At 45.3% G+C, this 27311-nt stretch overlaps 1 protein-coding gene across 1 annotated transcript in view; it reads right to left on the reverse strand.

Annotated features, from left to right (window-relative positions):
• COL22A1 (collagen type XXII alpha 1 chain) overlaps window positions 1-27311 on the reverse strand; it is a 900581-nt gene that overhangs the window by 583861 nt on the left and 289409 nt on the right. The window contains exon 4 of the mRNA XM_069220797.1: window positions 2118-2192. Within this exon, the coding sequence (XP_069076898.1) occupies window positions 2118-2192 (75 nt within the window). The remainder of the gene's footprint in view (window positions 1-2117; window positions 2193-27311) is intronic.

The following is a 27311-nucleotide window of genomic DNA, read 5'->3' on the forward strand; positions in this document are numbered from 1 at the left end:
GTCCTGGCCACGCCTGCTTGTAGTGCCCTGGTCACCGCCACCTCAATCATATCCTGAACCTCCTTTCTGGACATGAGGGGAGTACCCCTGCCAGGTACCTGTGAGTTCTCAGGAGTAGTAATGCTAGCCTCACCCCCCTCCTCCTCCGAGGAAGAAGAGACAATCCTACGTCTCTTTGCTGGAACTTTAGGCATGGTAAACAAATAATCACTGACTTGAACCCCAAAAAACTACCCTCTATATAGGCACCTGGTCCTCCCCCCAATCAGGGCTCCACCAATCCCTAAAGAGGTCACCTATTTCATCAAAATACATAAAAACCACGGGCCGAACGCCCGTCCTACCTGAGAGCATCTCAGAGTTGAAGTCCCTCGGTTCCCCGCGGCTCCGCGGCGCTGAAACCCGGAAATCAACGTCCCAGCCACAGAGGGCCGGCTGACCCCGTCAGCCGGCCTCCAGGACACGCCTCTCGAGCAACCATGCTGCTCGTTCAAGACGCGACCCAGCCGTAGCACTCCTCGCGGAGCTCCGCGTCCCGAGGAGTGCCTCCATCGACGACCTCCAGGCCCCGCCGTGCAGGTAAGAAAGGGAAAGAAAACCGTCTAGCGTGGGCTAGACAAAAGAACAGGAGGGGATAAAGGTGGGGGGGGGTTTTGAAAGGGGAAGGGAGGGTCTAGAGGGGAGGCGGGAGGCCTCATTGGTTAAAAGGAAGGCGAGGGAGGGACGGGAGGTAATGGCTATTTTTTTCTGAACGCTATTATGAGAAGTCAAACTACAAGCAAGTTTTGAGAAAAAAAACATAATTTTTGTTTCATTCATCATTAATTTTAAACTGCCTTTTGGGGCTTCTTTGGATTAGCTTATGTTTTGTTAAATTCTTATGCCTCCCATACACAGCGCTGTAGGCTCTTCCTTCTACCTACCTTGCACGTAATACAGATAACACAGGATCTGACTTTTGAAATTAACTAAACAGTGCCTACAGTGACTGGTGACCGCCTTGTACAGTAGGAGCTGTAGAGCAGGTGTACATGAATGGGCAGCGAGTGGGAAGTGGCCTGATTTTCCTTTCAGTTTAATTAAGGGTTGGAGGTTGCTATCGCATTGGGGTAACGAGATGGTTCTGCCAGTAGGAGGCCATCTGCAGAGGAAGTCCTGCTTGGGTAGCATAGGGAAGCTTCTTTGATATCATGGATCGCCATCTAGACTAGCCCCAAGTTCCTGCCACCTCCTTGCTACCTTGAAGATCTTGATCCTAAAGACATAAGATCCTAGGTAGGCTGCTTATTTAAACTCCTCACCAGAACAAAACCTGTTTTTCTCACTGGTTGTGTTTTTGAAAAGAACATTCTATTGTTCTTTTCTTCCCAAGAGTTATGTTTAAAAAAGGAGCTCCCCTTGTAGAGTGTGTTGGTAGTCAATGGCTGTTGTTTTTGGGTTGATTTGATCTCCTATCCCTGTATGTTCTTTTAGAATTTGGCATGCTTTTTCTTTGCTTGAAGTCTGTAAACTTCTTTTATTATGTTCCTCCCCATCCCTCATTGTGCTAGTGGCCTACAGAGGTGCCCAGGACAGGATGCAGCAGGCAGGGCAGGTCTTCATCTTTGACGGAACTAACCTTCAAAAATGTGGTATGCTATTCTTTAAAACAACCATCTATATTGTGGCCTCCCTCTGCTAAGGTAGTTCAGCATGCTAAGAGCCCAGTGATGGCATCTGTGTGCAACATATAACATGATCCCTGGATCCCTCCAGGATTTCAACATTCAGAGTTCAATAAAATGAATACCACAGGGTGATGAGGGGAATTGCCCAGATTCATACAATATGTTGTCATGTAGTGATGCCACTGTAAGAACACGGACTTCCAGTTCCCAAAGTCAATACATTTGTACCTGACTGCCTGCCCATGTATACCCTTTATTGGAACTATTTATATAAAACACACTGAATGAATGAGCAGACATCTGCACACAATGGATGATGATCTGGAGCATTCCCTAGTAAACAAGATTAGAAATAGGAACGTGGAACTGGAGTGCTGCAGACTCTTTGACCAAACACTTCTTGTACTTGATCAGCTACCGGCGCAGTTTCAATGAAGTATTAAGGAGTACCTGGGATTTCATCTGCCTCTCCATTTGTAGACCTGAAGCGGTTCCCCTCAATTCTCACATTTGGGCAGAGAACATCTAGAATAAAAAGACAAAAACAAATAATATTTATATTAGTATATGCAAAGCTCATAAGAGGAGAACAAATCACAGCCGTGTTCACAGAGTACAGTACAATGAATATTCTAGTTTAGTTGCTGGCTGGTGCTGTAAACAAATATGTCCACAGCAGTGATTAAATTCAATTTTGTGAGAATAAAAAGCCATACCAAGACTTATATATGATTATTAATGTTTTCAGAAACAAAGTTTATATATAGTCCCATTAAATCTAGCCTATTCCACTGGTGAATATATCACCTTTATTTGCTTTACGTATAAGGGCCGTAGGCTACCCTTGTTTCCCACCAGTGATCAGTATGTTTTTCTACATGTACTAATCCTATCTTGTGTTCAAAATGCAACTAGTCATGAACAGGCACAACATTGCCAATAATAATAGGTACAAGCTGATTTTTTGGAAATAAAGTATTACAAGTACCTATGCAGTGAGAATTCAACAAAGTAGACTATCTTTGGGTGGTCGACGTACATTAACATCAGATCAGTAAGAAGGGGAGAGTTACCATCAGAAGCACAATACCACAGGCCGTTTAATTACCACCCAAACTACGCAAAGATGTTTTAACATGGCCGTTGGGAGGAATAGCCGTGGAACAACAGGGCTGAGCATGGCTTCCTCTGTTCATGTCCAAGAGGCTGCCTGCACAGCACCCGTATTAAATACAGGAACCAAGACTGGAAGAGCAACAGAGCTGCAGAAAATCAAAACGTGAGGAGTATTGTTGGGAACTGGGTTGAGAAGATGCAAGTATTGGTGAAGGAGGCTGGCCTGGCTACCGTGCCTTGTTGATGAGTGAGAGAGAGAGATGGTGTGAGGGTGTGTGTGGTGTTGGGAGGGGGAATCGTGTGTTGTGGACTGGCTAATTAAAGAATGAGTTAATGGATGGATGAATGAGTGCATTACTTCAAAGGACAAGGGACTGAGTGCATGGACGGATGCACCCACCCATCCTCTTATTGATTAATTGTTGCACTAACCCACTTACACCTATCCACAACATCACACAAACAAATTTAGCAATCTGTGAAAAGGAACGTTCAGGTCTGGTGGCTGCCCAATGCTTGTGTAATATTAAGTGCATAACATGTCACTTTGAGGTTCTTTTGCGAATATTAACTTGTCACTCTAGCCTCAATTACAGTATTCAAGTGGCCCTCTCTCTAGATAAAGTCTTGTACAGTTACCAGTGGAAATAAACGTAATCCCTTACCTCCCGCCTTTGTGAAAAATCTCTTAAGGCAGGGTTTTGAGACAGGGATGCTACGGTGGTCCATTATATTCTTTCACAGGGAGCATTTACTGTTAGTATGGTACAAAGCTGCACCACTATGCTAAGGAAACTCATCTTAACATACATTTCTCTGGCACCATTGAGTCTGTAAGCACAGCAGCAGAGCTGCCAGATTGTAAAACCTGTTGGAAGCTCGACAGGGACCAGGGAAAGACCACTATAAGCCCAGTGATACATCCCTCAATTAGAACAAACATAGCCTTTACGAAGCATTTTAAAGTATACTTCTCGTACGTGTCTTAAGACCAGCGCACAAATTAGCATTTATGATAATAAATACAACATGCTGTACAATGAAAGGAGATCATGAACTCTTGTGCCCAACACTCTTAGAACTACAAAGTCTTCAAACAGTATAATAGCCCTGCAATATGAATACCTGTCTCCTTTTCTATTATAATATAAATTGATTCATGTGAATACGTCAAGAGAACGCTGCGCGCACCTAAACGATACCAGCTTGTTTAGTCGTGTCTTTAAATAACTTTAATAAGTCAACACAAAAAGGGCAATCCAGTATACGCTTGTGGGCGTGGGTGCTATACCAGAAACAGGTAACAATGCCAATAAAGGATATATTTTCACAAATCTTCAATGAATCAAGTTATTTAAAGATGCAAACTACATGCATCAGAATTCAGTACAGAGTACACATCAAAAATTAATAAACCCAAAGAACAAATCGTGACTGCAGAACTTGGCTGTTAAAGCATCTGTATTTGAAACAAACAGACTAGAAAACAATATACAAATAGTTGAAAATAGTTTTTTTTTTCGAAAGAGCTTCAAGTACATTAACTGTTGTGTAGTTTATGTGCATATGTGTATGTTAAACACACATAACAGACAAACACAGATATTCCAAGATGATCAAAAAGAACAGATTATGGACTCAATGCTGAAGAATGCAAATATTCACCCCCATCACAGAGATCTGGGTTTAATCCATCGTTTTTGCCTACCACGTCACCTAGTCTTGACCCAGCCACATGCTAATCAGTCTTGACCCTGCTCCCCATGGGAGAAATCCAGTCTGACCTGCCAAGCCAGGTCCTTCGTGGACCATAAACAAGCATGCTTGGACCAGTTTCGGAGTATCACCCCCATCATCCAGGCTAGCTTGAATCTTTTGTCACCCTAAGTGGGAAGAGTATGCCCAGACATGAGTCTCATGCTCATTGCGCCACTGGATTCAAGCTAGCCTGGCTGATGAGGGGTGATACCTTGAAACCAGTCACAGGATGCTTGTTTCAATGCTTCCACCTCCCTGAGACACAAATGGCCACAGTCTTTCTGCATGGCCATGTCCCCCCACCCAAAAAAATGGAAACAGTCTTTCTGCCCACCTCTGGGAGGCAGATAGTGTCGCGCCGCACCGCGCGGCGCGAGCCGAGCGTTCGGCACAAGCCGCGCGTTCGGCTCGGGCCGCGCTTCGCGTCTCTAAGACGCGGCGCGCCCCGAGCCTTTCTTGCACCCTGCGAGGCCCCAGGACTTACTAGGGGCCTCGCGCTGCGCTCTCCCTCCGTCTTGTTGGGGTCTCCTGACCCTTCTTACCTGTTTGGGGCTCCTTTTTCTTCTCTTCTGTCTTTCTTCCTTTTTGGGTCTGTTTTCTCCTCTGTCCTTTATGTCTTTTCCCCTTCCCAGGTTACCTCTGTCTTCCCAGCATTCCTCCTTCCCTATTCTCTATGGTTTCTGCTCCAGTCTATTCTATCTACCTTTCCCTATTCAAGATGGTGTCCTTTTTCTTCCTGTGGGTCACTTCCTGTTTTATGGTATTTAAGGGTGGTTTTTTCTTTTCCTCTTTGCGCTGCAACACTCTCTGTTTCAGTTAGTGTCCTCGCTCCTGATTTCCTAGCCCTTGGCTCTGGATTTCGCCATTTCTGTGTTACGTCAGTTCCTTTGATTCCTGTTCCTCTGTTCTTGTTCCAGGAATCCCCTGCGAATCTTCTGGGAGGTTTTTCCTCTTCTTCTGAAGGGGTTTTTCCCTCTGGCGCTACTTTCTCACGGTCACGGTCTGTCCTTGGCGTTTCCTCGCCTACAGCACCGTGGCTACCAGAAAGAGTCGCCCCTTTTTGGGCCAAAGTCGAACCCTCAAGATCCACGCCTCAAGATCTGCCAACTCCAGGCGCAAGCAGCACGTGAGTCGTGACAGATTGCAGCGCCTAACCATCCCGACGTCTTCTAACACCATGGAAGACACTGTGGTAGCTGCTGCGGATCCGGATCAAGCTCTGCTAACTACAATTCAGCAACAAGCTCAAGAATTACAGCAACTACGCAGTGAGAATGCTGCGCTGCGACAGGCCTTGGCTTTCCGCAGTGGTGATGTTCCGACGCTCTCCGCCTCTACCCATCGTTTTTCGGGTGAACCAACCAAGCTGCGAGAGTTCCTTGACTCCTTGACAGTGTACTTTGCCTTCCGACCCACCCAATTCTCCCATGACAGAGCAAAGGTGGGTTATCTCATCAGTGCCTTATCTGGTCCTGCCTTGGCCTGGGCAACCCCGATGGTATCATCTAACGATCCGGTATTGTCGGATTATTCCGCCTTTGTGAACCGCTTCAAGCTGATGTTTAGTCGTCCGGGATTGGAGGCTTCAGCAGAAGAGGCCTTATGCGATATTCATCAAGGTTCACAAGATGTCCTTCAATACATTACACGCTTTCGTCAACTAGCGGCAGAGACCACCTGGGTGGAACGTACTTTGGTGACTTTGTTTCGTAGAGGACTCAAAGAAGAAATCAAAGACGAACTAGTACATTCCACCAGAGTGGAAGATCTTCGTGGCCTGATGGATCAAGCCCTCTCCATCGAGTATCGCCTTCAGGAACGGAGAACAGAGAAGAGAAAGAGCAGAGGGTCTTTTCAACCAAGCACCTCACGAGTTTTTCCGCATCGTTCTGAGGAACCTCGCCCTCCTGTCAGAGACACCGAAGGAGAACCCATGCAGGTGGATACAACTCGAGGCCCTCTCTCCCCTAGCGAACGAGAAGATAGACGAAAGAAGGGTTTGTGTTTATACTGCGGATCTGCCGGCCACATACTGCGTACCTGTCCAGTACGTCCATCAAGGCCATCGGGAAACGCCGCTTCCCGTCCTCTGTAAGAAGGGAGGGGACGGGATTAGCAGCTATACCTTCCATCAGTTCCTTCAACGACAATACCACATCCTTGTTCACTTTACCAGTAATGTTACAATTACCTGATGGCCGTCAGGAGAAGACTATGGCACTACTAGATTGTGGAGCTAGTGGCATTTATATGGATAAGAAGTGGGCCACCACTCAACAAGTTCCTATACAACCTAAGGAGGTTCCAGAACAAGTTCACACGGTGGATGGATCTTTGATATCATCGGGTCCAGTAGATACAACTACCCTGATGCTGAATCTACAGATCAGTAACCATCAGGAACACATTTCCTTTGATCTTATAACTTCCCCCAACCATACCATCATTCTTGGAATCCCGTGGTTCATCAGACATAATCCATATGTGAACTGGGCTACCCGGACGGTTTCCTTGTCTTCACAGTTCTGTCATGAGCACTGTTTTGCTTCAGACAAGTATTGGTCGCCTAAGAGGTCAATAATCACGGAGGGTACCACCGGTTCGACCATAAATACAGTCCAAGGAGTTCCTGAACACTATTTGGATTTTCAAGATGTCTTCCAAAAACCTTCCAAACCTGTGTTACCTCCACATCGAGATTACGATTGTGCTATTCCCTTGGAACCTGGCACTATCGTTCCTTTTGGCAGGATGTATTCCCTCACGGAAACTGAAAAGGAAGTACTAAAGGAGTATTTGGATGAAAATATTCAAAGTGGTCTTATTGTTCCATCGTCTTCTCCGGCCGGGGCTCCTCTCTTTTTCGTACCCAAGAAGACAAAGGACCTTCGCCCTTGCCTGGATTTTCGAGGCCTGAATAAAATAACTATTAAAGATCGTTATCCTTTGCCTCTCATAAGGGACATTTTAGAGGCAGTCAGAGGGGCCCAACGGTTTACCAAACTAGATCTACGGGGAGCCTATCACCTCTTACGCATTAAAGAAGGAGATGAGTGGAAAACGGCCTTTAGGACTCCATTTGGTCACTTTGAATACAGGGTAATGCCTTTCGGTCTTACTAATGCCCCGGCAATTTTTCAGAGATTTATGGACTCAGTATTCTCGGATCTCCTGAATCAGACAGTTGTAATCTACCTTGATGATATTCTTATTTATTCCAGAAATCCAGAACTCCATTCTTCCCATGTTAAACAAGTCCTTCAACGACTCCGGGCACATCAACTATTTTGCAAACCCGAAAAGTGTGAGTTTGACCAGACGGAAGTCAAATATCTAGGATATCATTTAAGTACCACCGGAGTAGCCATGGATCAAGAAAAGGTACAAGCTATCCTAGATTGGCCTTCTCCATCTTCCATTAAAGAAACACAATGCTTTCTAGGATTGGCGAACTTCTATCGACAATTCATCGCAGACTTTGCTAAACAAACTAGCCATATAACTCACACTTTAAAGAAGGAAAATCTTATTAAAGGGTTTGTCTGGACTAAAACTGCTGAAACAGCCTTTCAGGAATTAAAGAAGGCATTTACACAAGCTCCCATCTTAAGACATCCAGATACCAACAAACGATTTATTGTCGTCACCGATGCTTCTGAAAAAGCCATTGGTGCCGTTCTACTCCAACAACAAGAGGACGATGGTCTTGAACATCCTGTTTTCTATTTGTCTCATATACTCTCTATTGCAGAACAACATTACTCCGTATTGGAAAGAGAATTGTTGGCTCTGAAAACAGCTTGTATTGAATGGAGGCAGTTTCTGATGGGTTCCAAAGAACCTTTCGAAGTGAGAACAGACCATCGAAACTTACAATGTTTACGAAATTTCGTATGCCAAAATAGTCGTCAAGCTCGTTGGGCCTTCTTCTTCAGCCAGTATGATTTCTACATTACATATATTCCTGGCTCCCAAAACATTCTGGCTGATGCTCTATCGCGTCGTTATCCAGATTGTACTCCTGTCCCAGCTCAACCCCTACTGGAACCTAGTAAGATCATTGGGGTAGCCCAGTCTTTTCTGGAGGAGGTACAACTGGAGTACCCCAATCTATCTGATGATGAAATAGAGAACTTAAGGCCTCTTTTACATAAGAGACAAGGATACTATTATTATCACGATCTGTTATTCGTCCCCACTAACAGAGTGAGAGAAAAGGCATTACAAATGTGTCATGATTCACCGGTTGCTGGTCATAGAGGCATCAAGGCCACACAAGAACTGTTATCACGATTTTTCTGGTGGCCTACTTGGAAAAAGGATATTGAAACATACGTTCAGGCTTGTCCCACATGCGCTCAAGTCAAGATTCCCCGAACCAGACCTGCGGGTTTACTCCAGCCCTTGCCGGTTCCGCCAACTCCATGGCACACCATCTCCACCGATTTCATGTGTTCGTTACCACTCTCAGCAGGAAACCGGGTAATCATGGTCACTGTGGACTCTTTTACTAAGATGGCTCACTTCACTTCCTTGAAAAAACTACCTACATCCCAAGAATTAAGCCAGATATTCATTGAACATATCTTCCGTCTTCATGGACTTCCTCATACTCTTATATCTGATAGAGGACCTCAGTACATTTCCCGGTTTTGGAGGTATTTTTGTAAGACACTAAACATAGATAGAGCTCTGTCATCGGGCTTCCATCCTCAGACCAATGGACAGACCGAGCGTCTGAACCAAGGCTTAGAACAATACCTTCGTTGTTTTTGCAACACAACTCAAAGCAACTGGAACACTTATCTCCCTATCGCTGAATTCTCTTATAATAACTCAGTCCATAGTGCCTCCAAGACCACTCCTTTTTTCTGTTCTTATGGTTTTCATCCTACCTCTTTTCCTACTTCTTCTCTGTCTCCCACTCCCTTACCCGCTATTACTCATTTTTCCAAACGTCTTCTACAAATCCATAGACTGATTCGTTCTAATCTCTTACACACCAAGAGATATATGAAGAAAGTAGCAGACAAGAAACGTAGGGCCACTCCGGACTACCATCCACAGGATAAAGTTTGGCTTTCTTCTAAATTCTTACCCTCACGTCTTTCTCAGAACAAATTCACACCTCGCTATTACGGGCCTTTCCGTATTCTCCAGTTGCTTAATCCTGTCACTATCCGTCTTCACTTGCCTCACACATGGAAGATTCATCCAGTCTTCCATGTCTCCCAACTCAAACCTTATGTACCAGATCCGTATTCCCGTCAGTTTTCCTGTCCTCCTCCAGTCTTAGTGGATGATGTTCCTGAATATGAGGTTCAGGAGATTTGTGACTCTCGTCTTTTTCACACCCGTCTGCAGTATCTGATTCATTGGAAGGGTTATCCTCTCAGTGAGTGTTCTTGGGAAGATGCATCTTCTGTTCATGCTCCTCTTCTGACTCAGCGCTTTCACCGTTTATTTCCTTTCAAACCAGGGCCTTCGGGAGGGGGGCCTACTGTCGCGCCGCACCGCGCGGCGCGAGCCGAGCGTTCGGCACAAGCCGCGCGTTCGGCTCGGGCCGCGCTTCGCGTCTCTAAGACGCGGCGCGCCCCGAGCCTTTCTTGCACCCTGCGAGGCCCCAGGACTTACTAGGGGCCTCGCGCTGCGCTCTCCCTCCGTCTTGTTGGGGTCTCCTGACCCTTCTTACCTGTTTGGGGCTCCTTTTTCTTCTCTTCTGTCTTTCTTCCTTTTTGGGTCTGTTTTCTCCTCTGTCCTTTATGTCTTTTCCCCTTCCCAGGTTACCTCTGTCTTCCCAGCATTCCTCCTTCCCTATTCTCTATGGTTTCTGCTCCAGTCTATTCTATCTACCTTTCCCTATTCAAGATGGTGTCCTTTTTCTTCCTGTGGGTCACTTCCTGTTTTATGGTATTTAAGGGTGGTTTTTTCTTTTCCTCTTTGCGCTGCAACACTCTCTGTTTCAGTTAGTGTCCTCGCTCCTGATTTCCTAGCCCTTGGCTCTGGATTTCGCCATTTCTGTGTTACGTCAGTTCCTTTGATTCCTGTTCCTCTGTTCTTGTTCCAGGAATCCCCTGCGAATCTTCTGGGAGGTTTTTCCTCTTCTTCTGAAGGGGTTTTTCCCTCTGGCGCTACTTTCTCACGGTCACGGTCTGTCCTTGGCGTTTCCTCGCCTACAGCACCGTGGCTACCAGAAAGAGTCGCCCCTTTTTGGGCCAAAGTCGAACCCTCAAGATCCACGCCTCAAGATCTGCCAACTCCAGGCGCAAGCAGCACGTGAGTCGTGACAGATAGGGGCAATTACCCGATCTCTCACCCCCCACTCCCCAGTGGCGCAGAAAGCCCATTAGACACCAGGGATTCCGTTTTTTTTGTGGGGGTGTGGTCTTCCCAGCATGGGCATGGAAATGCCCCCACTCCCTCAAAAATGGGGAAACAATCTTTCTGATCCACTGTGGACCAAAGCATTTCACCACAATGGCAAACAAGAGGATATTTAATTTTTGGGGGGGTTGTTTTTACAAATTAGGGCAAGATAGTTTGGTAATTCCCAGTATCATCCCAATTGCAATGGTAACCAGCTGCACTTTTTGGGCTTGGGTAGGCTGCCATCTGGGAAAACCTGCCAGACCCAGATAGGTCTGAAAACCAGACATCTGGGGGACTCAAGGGTGGTGTCCTTCGTATCCATCCCACACCGTTGTCTTACCCTCAATGCCCTGCAAACCTCAAACTTTGCATGAAATCACACATTTTCCTTATATTTCTGTGATGGAAACTTCTGGAATTTGTGGGGTTCCACAAATTCCCTACCACCCAGCATTGTCCCACTTCTGCCAATAAAAATGCTATGCTACTTGTGTGGTCGGGCCTAGTGCCAGCGACAGGAACACATCCAATCAATGTCAATAGGAGTCACCACACAAGGGTTCCCACTGTCCTTGGTTTGATAAGTTCCTGTCACTGCCACTATGCCCAGCCACACAAGTGGTGTAGCATGTTTATTGGCATAAGTGGGTCAATGTTGGGTGGTGGGATTTTTTTGGTTTACTGCTAAATGCAAGAAAAAAGTGTGATTTCAGGCAAAAGTTGAGGTTTGCAGGGCATTGTGGTTAAAAAATACTCATGTGATCCATGCAAGCCACCCATCCCTGGTTTTCCAGTGGTGTCTAAATTTGAAAAATATACATGTTTGCTAGGTTTCCCTAGGTTCCAGCTGAGCTAGGGCCTAAACACCACAGCTACCCACTTTGCAAAAAACAGGTACGTTTTGCGTAAAACAATTTGATGTATCCATGTCTGGGTTTTGGCCCATTTCCTGCTGCGGGCATTATGCATATTCACACAACTGAGGTACCATTTTGATCAGAAGACAGAGGAATGCGGGGTTAAAAGAAAGTTGCTCTAAGCAGATTCTGGAACTTTACATCACAGAAATGTGAGGAAAATGTGATTTTTAGTCAAAGTTTGAGGTTTGTAAGGGATTCTGGGTAAAACAACCTGGTGAGAGTCACAGCCGTCAGCCTACCCTGTTGCCAACTGAGGTACGGGCCAAAAACCAGATCTACCCACTTTGCAAAAAATGTGTCAGTTTTGCATTGACAAATTTGATGTATCCCTGTTGCTCCTGACATGGGCACTAGGCTTCATTAACACAGTGAAGTTGCAGAACAATGCAGGGAAATGTTGTACATTTCACGGCCTCAGTTCTGCAAGGCTTTTTGCCCAGGAACGTCTACCCTGCATAAATTAAACCTGACCTGGCGCAGGTATAATGTGACACAAGGGTTTACAAATTGATGCATTGGGCCCAATGCATCCTTTTGTAAATATGGAGCAGTATAAAGAACTGCTTAGCACCACCGCTGCATAAAAAAAATGAAGCAACGGTGGCACAAGGGGCTTGTAAATGAGGCCCTAATTGTGGTGTTCTTCAGTCACTACATTTACACATTAATAATAATGCTAATCATTCCCGAAAGATCACAGTAGTCCAATGTGATGCAAACTATTTACAGCAACACAGAATCACAGACAAGACCTCCAGTAGCACAGTACCAGTACCACACTCAACACCACCAGTGTCCCAGAATTGAAACACTATGAGTATAAATTCCAGCGGGACACCATATTTAACACAGAGGGTATCTCCAACAGCTGTACAGATGCCAGTATGGCCAAGTTCACCAAATTCTGGAGAGGAGCACCCCTAAACACAATATGCAACACATCCTGCAGCACATCACCTCTGCTACCATTAATAGAAATCCCATTAGTACAACAATCTCTGACACAACAACAGTACCTTCTGCAGCACCCCAAAAGAACAGCATTCTCAAACAAAATGGAACTGGCAGCTGTACAATCTGCAATTCACCTTCCATGCCCTGAGGAGTGCATGCAAATGCACAGCACAAACAAGATAGACAACGATTATGGCAGCAAATCCCTGAAAAAAACATAGAGCATCTCAAGCAGCAGAGCACTCTTAACACCACAGAGTGCGCGTACTGCAGCACTCCACCTGCAAAACCCATTAGCAGGTCCTTCAGCATCCTTATGATTCCTGATACCATAAACACCATCTGTAAAAAATGGGGTTGTTAGTTGAGGGGATGAAAGCCCCACTCACGCAATAGCCACAAGCCTCATAAGTGAACCCAAAAATTCAATATAGTAACCTGTGTTTAACCCTCTGGTAGCTTGCCACAAACCAGTTAGGCTTAACTTAGAAGCAATGTGTAAAGTATTTATTTAGCACATACTCAGTAAAGTGAAATTACAATACAAGAAAAAACTCAAACCAATTAACACAAGTAGAGTACATTTTAATAACTAAAATCAATAAAATTACGCAAAATCCAATCTGTAGAACAGGAGATATTGCTTTTTCTTTTTTTCATGAAAATAGCGCCAAGATGCAGAAAGCGCCACTCGCAATTATCTGGTCATGCTAGACTGGGGGAAAGTCACAAGTGCAAGCCAACTACGGTGGAGCGCGGGTCAGGTACAGCAACCAGGTTAGTCCAGACAAAAAGTTACCTTCCCAAGTCTGCCGTGAAGAGATCTGTTCACATTGGAGGGGGCTGCAAAGAGGAGGCTTTTGGCATGAAGAGCAGGTCGAGCATCGCAGATGGTCATTGATGTAGGGCGAACAGCCGGTCATTGCTGGAGCTTTACATTAGTTGATCATCACAGATAGTCATTGTCTGCATGTACTGCAGGTCTTGCGTTGCTAGTGTTCACAGACGGTTGCTGTCAGGGTGAAGAGTGATGATTCTGTGATCTTGGCTTCTGCTGTGCTTCCTGTGTCTTCCTTTGTGAGCTATGGTTTCATCTCCTATTGAACTTCTTGCACCAAGTCCCCTGTCTTCTGTGGGTTCAAGTTAAAGTACTAAACTAGGCTAAGTACTTTCCCTCTAGTTAGTGCACACTAATCCTCAAGTTAGCATCTTAATCAAAGACAGATTCCTTTGAAGGCATGAGTATATTTTTGGACAATGAACATTGGTTTGAGTAATACTCCCCCTTAAGACCCAGTGGTCTGGACTTTTGAATTGCAGTGCTCTGAACTTTATTGTACCCAAACTGAAAGTTTGCCACTGTGTTTTTGACAAGTTGCATCTGGTATTTTTGGAGAACCTGCTTGAGCTTGAAGCTCTATTTGAGTTTGAGTCTGAACCTTGTATGTACCGGAATGCCAGAAAATCTCCAGTTTATTCTTGAAAAGATTCTGTTCTCCCTCATGCAATATAAATGATGATGTCTGTAAGTGTACATACAGTGTAAACAATTGAACATTTGGAGTTGAGAACCCATGGGTGACTTTGCCTCTTGCTGCTTTTAGTGTTCCACACTTGTATAAGGATAACGAGGTCCAGGGAGTCCCAATCCTACTAGGCAGTGTTAAAGACAGCAGAACAATCACCTCAGTGACACAAGTTCATCTTTTCTTGTTTACTCTCATCTTCCTTTCCCCTCTGGGGGCGACTGATGGAACTAGACAGTTGTTACTTGTTTCATTTAGCTGCCCCAGGTAGGATTGAGGGTCCTGCATCATCTCTGCGGTTGGAACCAGGTGAGTGTCAGACAAAGAGTAGGTTCCACTGGAACTTTGCTGTGGTTGTATATCCTCAACACAAAGAAGCCAGTTTGTGGTTGTAAGAAGCCCAACTTCAGGACATTCAACTTTTACTTCAAGAGGAGCCCTCACTAATGCCAACCGAGGGTCTATGGCCTCTTGTAGATCAGGACTCACTCCAGCATAGGCCATAAGGAGGGCTCAGGAGGTTCTTGTTGGGCAGCTGGCAGTTGCAGAAAAGTCTATGGATGCTTGTTGTGTCCCTGTTGCTCACACAGAAGGTCAGCCAACTCACTCTTGAAGTCACTCTGGGTTGCCTGAGATTACAACAGACAGATCCAGTCTTCCTCCAGACTGCAAGGCAGTCCTTCCAGCAGCAGTACTGTCCTTCTGGCAATGCAGCAACCCTTCTACATAATTTTCCACAGGTGCTGAAGTGTTCTGATGAGAGGCTCAAAAGATCACATTTTTAAACCTGGTGCCAGCCTTTGCTTGGGGATAACCCGGACCTACCTGCAAACCTGGTTCGGGTCAGTTCTTCCCCTTTCTCTGGGTTCTTCTCCAAACTGTCTAGGGTGACAAAATGCTTCACAGGTATGGTGTCAGATTCCCCCTGTGTATCCTGTCAGTAGATCCCTCTGAAGTGTAAGCAAGGCAGGGGACAGCTGCGCCCCCCAGGCCAGGAAGACCCACTCCCTTCACACCTAGATTTCCTTTGTCTCACTGCCTGGAATAATACACAGCTCACAATAGCAAAGATATTCATAGTCATGTGACCTTGGACACAGGCAGAAAGTCAGGAAAATGCCAACTTTCTAAAAGTGGAATTTTCAGATTAATAACTTAAAATCCAACTTTGCCATTAAAGAGGATTTTAAATTGCAGTTCACTTGAGTGTAAACATAATTTCTTAATCTTCTCCCATTCTGAAGTTAGAACGTATTTTTTAGGGGTGTGCGAGGAGCTCTTCTCTGCTGGCAAAGCTAACTGAGTTTTTGGAGCGCAGAGTAGTCCACAAAACTCAGTGTGGAGTGCATATGGGGCAGGCCGGTGTACAAGAAGCCTGGCAGGCAGCCTTTGCCAGGGCCATAGGCAGCAAAAGGCCAGGGCCATAGGCAGCAAAAGAAAGCTGCAGTTTCAGGCCTCTTGTGCACCAGCCTTCCCTGTGTGCATTGGCACAGGCCTGAAACAGCAGTTTCACTGCCTACAGCCTTCTCATGAATGCGCCCAATGTCGGAAGTGCTAAGCAGGGTCGGGCCTGGTTGACCAGGCCTGACCCTGCTTAGCACTTCCGACATCGGGCGCATTCAGGACGCCATGGATCACGGAACTCCAATGAGTTGTTTTTCAACTCTGCAGAATTCCGCAAAGTCGGACTCCGTGAACTCCGCCCAGGCCTAGTATTTTTTATAAGGCACCCCAATGTTAGTCTGTCAGAGAAAAAGGCCTAACAACTGTAAAAAATTACCTTTAGGTGTTTTTCACTGTCAGGACAAGTAAAACTAAACTACATATATCCTACTTTTTAAATACTGTTGTGCCGTGCCCAGGAGCCTTTAGGGTTTATCTTATTGGTGAACTGTAGGTGTTAAAAAGGCAGAATTAGGCCTGGCAAAAGCTTTATTTTGCCATGTTGAAATGGTAGTTCAAAATTGCAATAAAGGCTGCAGTGACGGGCCTGGGTCATGTTTTAAAAAGCTGCTTTAGAGGGTGGCAAAATGAGTGCTGCAACCCACTAGCAGCATTTAATTCACACCTCCTGGGTACATGTAGTATAATTTACTAGAGTTTTGCAAGTAAATTAACTATCCACTTCCATCATGTTTTAAGGAGAGAACATATAGACTTTACAACTACTTAGTAGGGAAACAGTGACAGAGTCCTAAAAGCCGGAATCAGGTTCTGCAAAGTGGGGAAGGGAGGGGGACAGAGGAAAGCAAACATTTGGGGTGACCTTCCAGAGAGGGCCAGGTCCAACACCATCCCCAGCTGCACAGAATTCACTAACTTGATGGGTCCCATCTATGGAAGAACAACGAAGCAAATACCATGTCATGGACACCACCTCTAGATGCACCTTTACACTTGGAACAACATCGCCACCAACACATCGCCCCAAGACCGTGAACAGCATTTCCTTTATTTGACCACGTATAACCGTCAGAAGCACAACAGAGCTAGCAGCATTCATAACACACTGAGCATCACAAGCTTGTTGGCTCCATTGGCAGAATCTCACAGGCTGACAGCAAGGCTCACATGCAGAGTTCGAGACATGCCCATGGGTGCCGCAGTGCTCGGTAAGTGTGGAATATGTGGTAACTCCAAGAAATGAGTCACCAGCAACTGAGCGGGGTGTCAGCGCTGCCACCTCTCCTGTAGTGTCGAGCTTTACCCCTCTGTGCGTGCAGAGCAGATGTCACCACCTCGACTCCCTCAACCCTTAGCTGTCTAGATAAGCACTCGAGTAAGGACATTACACAGACTGAACCAGTGAGAAATTTAAAATATATTTTTATATATTGCATTATGAAACTGTGTGTACTGAAATACGTATTGATATTTTGTGAACAAAATAACAATTCTGTCCTGTATAGCTCTGTCATGCGGTGATAGGCTCTGACCTCAAACATTTTTAGTCACAGCACTGCCCTTGTACTTTCACAATTTAACAGATATGTCCACTTTTTCTGTAGAACCATCTATTCGCAGCCTATGTTGTGTTTTAGATTCAAAACAAATCATAGAGGGTAAAATATTAAAAAGGTTAGGGCATACTTCGACCCCCACCTACAACCTACGATACTTTGATGTGTCTGACACTGATAAATGAAACCAGCCTGAGTGTTGTTCCTTCTAATCTATGGAAGATTCCCCCAGACTGGCACAACATGGTAACCTCTGTCTGACAAGCCTGCATGTGCTCAGTGACAATGCAGCCTTGGCATAATGCCGCTTGTGCTGTGCAAGCAGATCTGCACACTTTTCAGTTTCATGCGGATTATCCTTTGCTTTGAAATAAATGGAATAAAAACAAGCATAGACAAAGCCAATTATTTTAGCTTCCATATAGTGCAATGTATAGTGAAAAAGTCTTCTCAAGCTTCAGTAATACATACATAACGTGCAGCACAGATAGCAGCGTTTAATGGATCACTTTCATTAAAGGGCCCAATGGGACGATTGCTTGGGTAAGCGCCACGGAAAAGTGCCCCTCACCCCCAAAAATGACTGAATCACTGATTTTTACAGCGGAGCATATGGATAAAGAGGTCCTGCGGGGCTCATTGCGAATGAGGTGCATGGAGTGCATGAGCATAGGGGCAGGGAGGCTTATGTAAGGTTATCCAGGGAGCATAGGCAAGGAGGTATAGGAGGTATGAGCAAGGAAATGCTGACGCACATGAAGAGGTGCAGGAGGTAGAGAGAGGCACTGTGATTACGGGTAGAGGGACATGGCATGGGGTCACTGCGGGGAGGTGCAAAGTCATATTTGTAGGGATGAGGCCTATAGTGGGTGCCAACATTGAGGTACGAAGGTGATGGGGCACACCGTGGGGTGAAAGAGCAGGAAGCAGATTTGCAGGATTCAGTAGGTAGCAGGGGCAGCTATGTGCAGCAAACAAGGGTGGTAAGAAGGCCCAGGTTCAGACAAACAGCAATGTTGTACAATCAATCAATCAGGGATTTGTAAAGCGCACTACTCACCCATGAGGGTCTAAAGGTGCTGAGGAGGGGAGGAGGGGAGGGTGAGGGGTACAAGGTGGGGGGGAGGTGCTGCTACTGCCCGAACAACCAGGTCTTTGGTCTGGCGCAGGTAGGTTGGAAGAGTGTTCCACGTTTTGGTGGCAGGGAACAAGGGACATGTGCAGCACAAGGGAGCATGCCTGGGATCCAGAAGGGAGCATGAGCAGTGAGGGCCAGGCGAGCAGGGAAGCGCCTGTGGGGATCTGCAGTGAAGCATCTATCAAGGAAGCAATGGCGGGACACAAGTGGGGGCGTAGAAGAAGTGCACACGGAGGCAGAGAGGCATGAGTAATGAGACGCAATAGTACTGTCAAATATCAGCACAGGCAGGCAGGAGCAGAAAAACTTGGTGCAGGCAGATGGGCAAAGTGAAGGACAATCAGAGAGAGACAGGGAGATTTATGTAGGGAGAGGCAGTGGGACATTGACTAAGATGCATATGGAGGCAAAGCCAAGAAGACATAGGCAGGCAAACATAGAAAGGTACAGGGCCGAGAGGCTTCAAGCGCATGGGTGCACAAGAGGGCATGTTCATGGAGGCATTGGGACTATGGAGAGGGGAAGGCAGACTAGTAGTCATGGACAGAGGGTCGGAGGGGTAAAGTCAGAGGAAGGGATGGACAATCATGCTCTGGGGCAGTCTAGACAGAAAGCTTCACATGGGCACGAGCCTCGAGGTTCACAGTGAGCCACAAGGAGTGGTTGAAGAAGACTGTAAGAACACTCAGTGGGACATCTGATTCCAGCTCCAAGTGTGAGTCTGTACCACCTAATGTGTGGCCCAGCTGATATGGGTCTCACCTATCTGTGCTCAAGTCTGAGGTGTTCTCCAGTGTCTTGCATGATGTGAAGGTGTTTGGGAAACCTTTGCTGCCAGAGGTCAGTGACTAGCAAGCCACAACCCTAGTGAGCAACCCGGGAATGCATCATCTTGCTCACCTGGCTCCTGCAGGACAGGTGCACTACTGGAGTGCACAGGAGCAAGGGTGGTTACAATGCCAAGAGTTGGCATGGTTAGCTCCAGGGCCGGACTGGGAACCCAAAGCAGCCCTGGCAATTTTGTCAGACAAGCCCCCAGTCGGGGTGGGGTGGGTGGGAATTCACGTATGAAGTGCTGCTGCTTTTGTTACTGGAGGGGGGGGGCGATATTGCAGCACTGCTGCAAAACCATACCCCAGTAACAAAACCGGTCCCCACCGCTGCAAAACCACCCCCCACCCTCCCGTTATGGCCAGTCTGGGCATAGTGGCCAGCATGGTCTTGGCTATCAAGTATGGCTCTTCGCTCTCTTCGTCTGCAGGGCCACCATTGAGAGACATGATGGCTAGAGCAGCATTTGAGGCTAGCAGCAATAACATACAGCATGTTCCTGTTGCATGCTATAGCTTAATCTTAAACCCTTAAGCATACGTGATGCAGCAGCAGAATGTGAAGGTCGATCACACTGTAGACACTGCCATGTGTACCACAATCTCCACTCCACCTTCATTACCACACGGCCCAACTCCACCAGGTTTGGCCGCACTCACTCTCCAGGCTGCACAAGAGGCCACGAAATAGTAGAAGGACTACATATGTGATCGCATTAGCTCTCAATCGCTGCAATAAATGCCTCCCATTCAAACAAGGAAATGCATCCATTTACATTAGACTGACTCTGTACGCCATGTTTACGCCCTTGAGTGTAAAGTCACTCTTTTGCAGCAATCACTCTTTTGGTTGAGATAGAAAATGGCCTTTTGGCAGGATGTTTTTTCTTGGTGGTGCTTTAGTGCGAGTGCACCAAAGGTGAAAACAAAACAAAATTTTGACATGTCACAGTATAGAGAACGATTCTTCTCTGATGTCTTGAGTCATTAGAACAATTTTTTAACGAGAGGTTGAGTAGAGCGTTTAATTTTAATGAAAGACTCCGTTCAGCACACGGTCTGCAATAATCCAATTTTAAATTAATTAAAGCTCATCCCAACCATTTCTCCAAAGTAAGGGCACAAGAAGGCATTATGGCAAAATACGTTTTCTCTATATTGACTACAAGAGGATTTGCTCATTATGTCTTTAATACATTTTTCTGCTCGCAGCCCTGGCCGCACATATAATGTCAGATGCTGGCAGAAAGGAGTTGTATTTTTGGAAAAAAAGACAAAATACTTAGGGCCTCATTTATAGTGTCCCGGTAATCCAGATTAGGCTACAAAAAAAGTTTGCACCCAAATCTAGCTCACAAAAATGATGTGCAAACGTGACACAGACCCCCCTGGTTTCTTCCAGTAGAAATTTCACCAGTTAAAGCTTGGCAAAATTTTTCAGGTACAGAAAAACCTGAAGATTACAAGTTTTGCAACGCAGAACAGGGAAACTATGAGGCATTACTATATTATCTCTCACTTTGAACTGCGACACCCATAAAGTGGAGGTATGGCCACACAGAGGAAAAAACTCAACCCGGCGGTATAGATATTTCCCTTAAAGTTTTACCTCCAAGGAAATATCGCTGATGCAGGACCCATGGCCTTATAATTTCAGCAACTGCAACAAAGATCAAATGAAAAGCTCTTAAAAAGACACTAAGCACACAAGGGAAAACCTCTGATCAAAAGTTACTATTTCTAAACCAACTTAAAAATGCAATTCTCTGGGAAATGCCCTAATGAAGAAGTGACACAAAATAATGCAAGTGGCTGCTCTTACAGAACAGTTAACACCCCTCTGTGACCAGTCTGTACATTAATGGTTTGCATTTGTCGCTTTCAGTGAGATCCAAGAGGGTAAACGCATTAACTATGCACATGACTTTGCACTGTCATGGAGGTCAGATCATTAGCTTCTGCAGCTAGCAAGGGACAACATATGTCATAAAACAGGTCAGCTCATTAACAATCCCTAACCGATCCGCAATCCTGCCTCTTGTATTTTAATGAGGTGTCCACTGTGATGAGAGCCCTTACAGGTATAGGAATTCGACACAGCTACAGCACATCAATGTTAAACTGACATCTGTGCACTGTGAGCAAGGGAGAAACATATAGGAGTGACTGGATCTACTTGAGACAGGCCATATGCAAAAACTGAGCATCCCACATGTGCAATCTGTGGTATTCTGCTCTATTTTACACTAATGTGTGAAGACATGTTTTATGGACTTCCATGGAACCTCTTGAAGGCCTTCTGTTCGGACCTTACACGTTGAACCGCTTCTGCTAAAGAAAAAACAGGCACTTTCTGTTTAATTTATTCAACCGTGCATGGCCGGTACCATTTCAAGATGAATTTAAATCCATCAGGAAATCTTCAGTGGAAGTCAACAAAAGGAAGCCCTAAAGGAAGACGATGGGAGATACACCAGCGCACCCTGCACTGAATGATGATTTTTAATAGTGTGGGTGCAGTGGCATACCAAATTGGCATATTTAATTTACTTTTAAGTCCCTAGTAAAGTGCACTCTATGTGCCCAGGAGGGCCTGTCAATTAAATGCTACTAGTGAGCCTGCAGCACTTGTTGTGCCACCCACATAAATAGCCCCTTAATTATGTCTCAGGTCTGCCATTGCAAGGCCTGTGTGTGCAGTCTCACTGCCACTTCGACTTTCACCCATAAGGTAGGCCTAAGGTAGCCCATAGGACAGGGTGCTATGTAAGTTAAAGGCAGGACATGTACTGGTAAGTTTTATATGTCCTGGTAGTGAAAAACTTCCAAAGTCTTTTTTCACTATTGTGAAGCCTGCTCCTTATATAGGCCAGCTTTGGAAATTCCCTTTTATACTTTTAAGTGGTAGTTTCTGATCTGAAAGGAGTGGCATTGTCATGTTTGTTATGGTCGGAATGTTAATGAGAAATCCTGCTTACTGTTGAAGTTGGATTTAACATTACAATTTTAGAAATGCCACTTTTAGAAAGTAGGCATTTCTCTGCATTTACTGCTCTCTGTGCCTTACAGCCTGTCCGCTATCCACATCTGGTCTGTGCTGGTTGACAGCTCCCCTTGTGCATTCCACCAAGACAGCCATAAACACAGGTCAGTCAGCAGCACCTGTATTCATCTATATAGTGATGTGTTTTTCCTGGGCAGGAAGGGTGGAGGGGCTTTCACTATCACTTCAAAGGCTAGTGGCCTGACCCCACACAAAGGAATGATAACCCCCCCATAGATCTCCTTGCAGACAGGACTTGGTTGAAAGGGGAACTAATGCACTTCAAAACCACTCTTTGGAGTTCCCCCCCCTACAAAGGCACATTTGGGTATATATACTGGGTCTGTGAACCCCCCAAATCAGACACTTCTGGACCTACATATGGACTCTGTCAGAAGGACTGTCGTGCTGCCCAACTGACTCATCTGTACTGTTTTCCTGGAAGGACTGCTCTCCTGCTTCTTGCCCTCACCCTGCTTGAAGAACTTTGCCTTCCCCTACAAGTAATCTCCAAGGGCTCGGACTGAGCTTGCCTCCTGTTAAGAAAGTGTCAGGGACATCAAAGACTTCACCAGAGAGAGAAAATCCTCTGCGCCGGAAAATAGACACAACACCTGCAATAATCAACGCATCGCCAGCAGAATCGACACAGAGCCTGTCTCATGGCTGGAAAATCATTGCAGCATCTACCGAATCGATTCAGTGCCTGTTTCATACTTGCATCGCATTTTGGATTTTCAACCCATCATCCCTGGGCATCAAATTATCCCCACACCTCAGTAAGGAGCCAAGGCTGCGCACTCGAAAATCGATGCATCACCTTGCCCGCGAGAAAAGAAACAATGCATCACCTCCGCCACACTGGAAAAATTGATGCATTGCTTTATTTTCCGATGCATCACCTCCTCTGTGGTCCTCTGCATCATTATTTTTTATGCATCCCTGGTGGTTTGTGCTAAAAAAGATACATCCATTGATTCCTATGGATTAAGACTTACCTAAACTTCTAAAAAGTGATATGTTGACTTGTCCATATTGGATTCTTGTCATTTTGGTCTCATTTTATTCAGATCAATATTATCAATTTTTCTAAACTGGTGTGGAGTATTTTTTGTGGTGTTTTCACTGTGTTGCTAAATGAGTTATTGCATAAATACTTTACACATTGCTTCTAAGTTAAGCCTGCCTGCTCTATGGCAAACCACCGGAGAGTGAGCACAGGATAATTTTAGTTGTGTTGTGATTTACCCAGACTAGGATTGGGGACCCTACTTGGACAGGGTGTGTACCCCCTGCCAACTAAAGAATCAATTTCTAACAATCCCCAAAAGCGGTTAGTTTGCTAGCTAAATAAGCTTTTCTAGGTGTGGGCTTTCTTTATATGTGATGCAGGTCATCTTGAAGAGAATTTGGGCTGGCTGGAAGGAGAGCCAGTGTTGGTCTTTCAATATGGGAGTGATGTGATTGAATTTCTTTGAACACTTGATGAGGAATGCCACGTTGTTTAAGATACTTGGCTGGGTTTCTATGATGAGATTGGAAAGACTGCTGAGCAGAGCATTACCTCTGTTCAAATGTGAGAGTAGTAAAGTTTAAGACATTTAGCCTTCAAGTCTTTTTTCAGTAGAAACAGCTTCACTTTCTTCAAGAGGGAACATTTGCAACAAAGTTGTTTTGGTCTTCCTTACTATGTGTTGCGAGTGTGAGGTATGCAGTGGTGGTGAATCTCAGATTTTGCATTACCTATTGTAAGGAAATAGCGCTTTTTGTATGGTCATCCCCAAGGGTTTTGACAGCTGCTGGTTTTTAAACTCTGAGAGTGCAGAGGCCTGCTAACCAGACCTTAGTGCAAGCGCCCTGATCCTAAAATGTATATTGAATTGGCTATACCCAATTGAAAATGGCTAATTTACCTGTTATGTAGGGCATGTGGTTAGAAAGGTACCAGGGCTTGCAGCACTTATTGTGCCACTCTGGAGGTCCCCAAAGTAAAACAAATCCCTGTGTCCATCACTGCAGACTCGTACAGCAGTCATGCACTGCAAGCCAGACTTTGCCACTGAAAGCAAAGGGAAAGCCACTACTTCCCCTGGACATGTGTCTAAGTCACCCCTCTGGCATGCCTACCGAGCCCTAAAGGCAGGGGATCATGCATTACATGTACTTTTTTCTTGACAGAAAAACACACAAAACAACTTTTTTCACTGTTCAAAGACTTAGGTGCCTAGTTGTTGAGTACAGGGTCAAATAACTTGTTACATTAAGCCCGATTTGCACCTCAAGTCAAAGTTAATGTAACGTGTTGCAGTGTGCTGCCACTTTGTTGCCTTTAAAACTCCTGAGCCTTCCCGGGCACTCATGAAACCTGCTCCATGAGATTGATTTCTGCCCTCCTGAAGAGACATGCTAATGACTCCCAGAAAGGAAAAAAATGAGGGATTGAAGGCCAGGGAGGGGGTCACCAGAAAGCGATTTGGATGTCAGAGTCAACAGGAAGGCTTCAAAGGTAAATCCATCTTTGAAGGGCAGATGTGTAGCACTGGGGGGGCTGTCTCATTGTTGAGGTAGGCAGGCTGGCATGGGAGGCAGAGAGGGGAAACCAATTGCCAAACCAGTATTCCATGGGCATGTAGCCCTGAGGTTGCCACACCCCGGGGTGGGCTAGTGAGGTCTGTACACCAGAAGAGAGATCTTGCCATCTTGAGAGTGGGTAGAATAGTGCATCTTTGGATAGCCAGATGCCACACTCCAAAGGAAGTGTTCACCAGGTGGGAGGGAACCTAGTAGCCCATTGGCTACCAACTGCATGCTGCATTGAGGGCACTTTCTGAGGATAAGGAGGACACCCCTGGCACCCAGACCTCAGATCTTGACCTACTTGGAAGAAGGACTGAAGTAAGAATTTCCTGCTGCACCAAGGGACCAGGAAAGAGAGGCTGCACCAATGAGGACCACACCTGCTGGACATAGTGGCTAACGAAGAAAGGGACTGTGCCTGCATTGTCCTACTCAAGGAAAAGCAGTCTCCAGACAACTGTAACTGCAGGAGAAATCTAAGGGCTAGTTGACTGGCCTCCTGTTCACAGCACATGGACAAAACAGCTGAGGAAGCCTGCTGGGGCAATTGGGTAGCACAAAGTCTTTAAGACTCTTTCACCGCCGCACTGAGGACAAGACTTGGAGCACAGAGTTGCAGATGGGTTTCCTGAGGCAAGGAGTGCTGGCATAGAATTGCTGGGGCCCTCAGAAGGAATTATTTTGTGGCCTCTTGTGCAGCCTGGAGAGTGAGTGCGGCCAAACCTGGTGGAGTTGGGCCGTGTGGTAATGAAGGTGGAGTGGAGATTGTTGTATACATGGCAGTCTCTACAGTGTGATCGACCTTCACATTCTGCTGCTGCATCACGTATGCTTAAGGGTTTAAGAGTAAGCTATATCATCCCAAGAAGCCTTTGACTGTGACGGCAACAATGGGCATCTGGTAGTCCAGTGGCAACTGAACTTTGACGACAGCAGAGAGAACTTTGTGGGATATCAACCCTGTAACAGGCTCTCCCTTATCATCGTTGTGGACTGAAGAATCCCCACAGGAAGTTCCCTGTTGACCTCACTGCATCCACAGCATCCTTAGAGCATCTTGAGCATTCTTCATCCCTTGTTTCAGGACCTCTCTATAGGTGGACCTAAAGATAAAGAGCCTAGAACTGTTGAAGGATTGCTTCTCCTGTGAAGGTAACTGTTCTTGTAGATCTTCCTGGTCCTCCTGACCGTCTCAGTGCCAGAGTTGGCCACCCCAAGTACTTCTAAACAACCGCATTGACACTTACCAAAAAGTTCCTTGAAAAAGTTTTTAAGTGTCCCGTTGACTTTGCCAAGGTTTGTTCGTGGTTGAATAAAATTGCTTTGATCTATTATTTCTTATAAAATCTATATCTCTAGAACCCTCACATGGATCTTCTTTGTCTTCTTTCCAGTAGATCGTTGTGTCTAAATTCTTAGAAAAGTACAGTCTATTTTTATAAATTAAAACAGATTCATAGTTGCTTGGGTATGACTGCTGGCGCACACTTATAATTTAGAAACAAGTAATACATGTCATTCACTTATATCTCTATTGCTGTGCTCCAAAGGAAAGGTGGGCATCTAGCAATCTTGATGGACAAAAATGGTTCTTAAACAATGAAAAACATCCTTGAGCACACGGAATGAAGAAGTCCACTCTAATCATATCATCAGTCCATCTTTTAATGTAAAGGCCATAACTCCAGTTTAATTAAACCGTTTTTGATTTTCTGCCAAAACGTCTTTGGTCTCGACTTTGTCAGGGCCAGAAATAAAACAAAATATCCAAAATACCACTAATATCCCAGCAATATCCCCCACCTTGTGAGAAAATTATATATAACATTGACAATAAGATTCAAAATCACCTGAAAATCAAACAAATACCATATTGCTCAGAAACCTCTCAGCATCAGTAAGGGTACGTGTTTCAGCCTAAACACAAAATATGTGGGACAATCATTGCTGATTGTAAACATCACAGAATACAAAAGTCCAAAATTGCATGCTCACCCCATTGTGACACATGAAGATTGCCACTCCATCACCATATATAAAAGTATAGTGGAAGTTAAGATTAACCGAAACCTACCCAAATTGAACCAATTACATTCCTTAGTATCACTAATTGCTTGGGTAAAGCTAAATTAAAAAAGTTTAAAGAAAAAACAGGATTTTCCAATTATCCAGCCAGTTCAATATACTCAAGAAAACCATGTTGCCACTCACATATTAAAAAAGTAATCCTTCACATATAAATAGTGTCTCAAAGTTCAAAAATCAGAAAATAACAATGCCATATAGGTGGCTGCTAATTTTAGCTATGCAAAATTATCCACAGAACTACAATTGTGCACTCTCTGCTTAATAAAACAACATCCAATCAGCCAACGGATATAATCTCCCACCTGTTTGAGAGTATTTAAAAATGCTTGCGTGGCAGTAATTCAGAGGGTACTCTTCGTGTAAAT

The sequence above is a fragment of the Pleurodeles waltl genome, chromosome 2_2, assembly GCF_031143425.1.
Source record: "Pleurodeles waltl isolate 20211129_DDA chromosome 2_2, aPleWal1.hap1.20221129, whole genome shotgun sequence".
Classification (NCBI taxonomy): Eukaryota; Metazoa; Chordata; class Amphibia; order Caudata; family Salamandridae; genus Pleurodeles; species Pleurodeles waltl.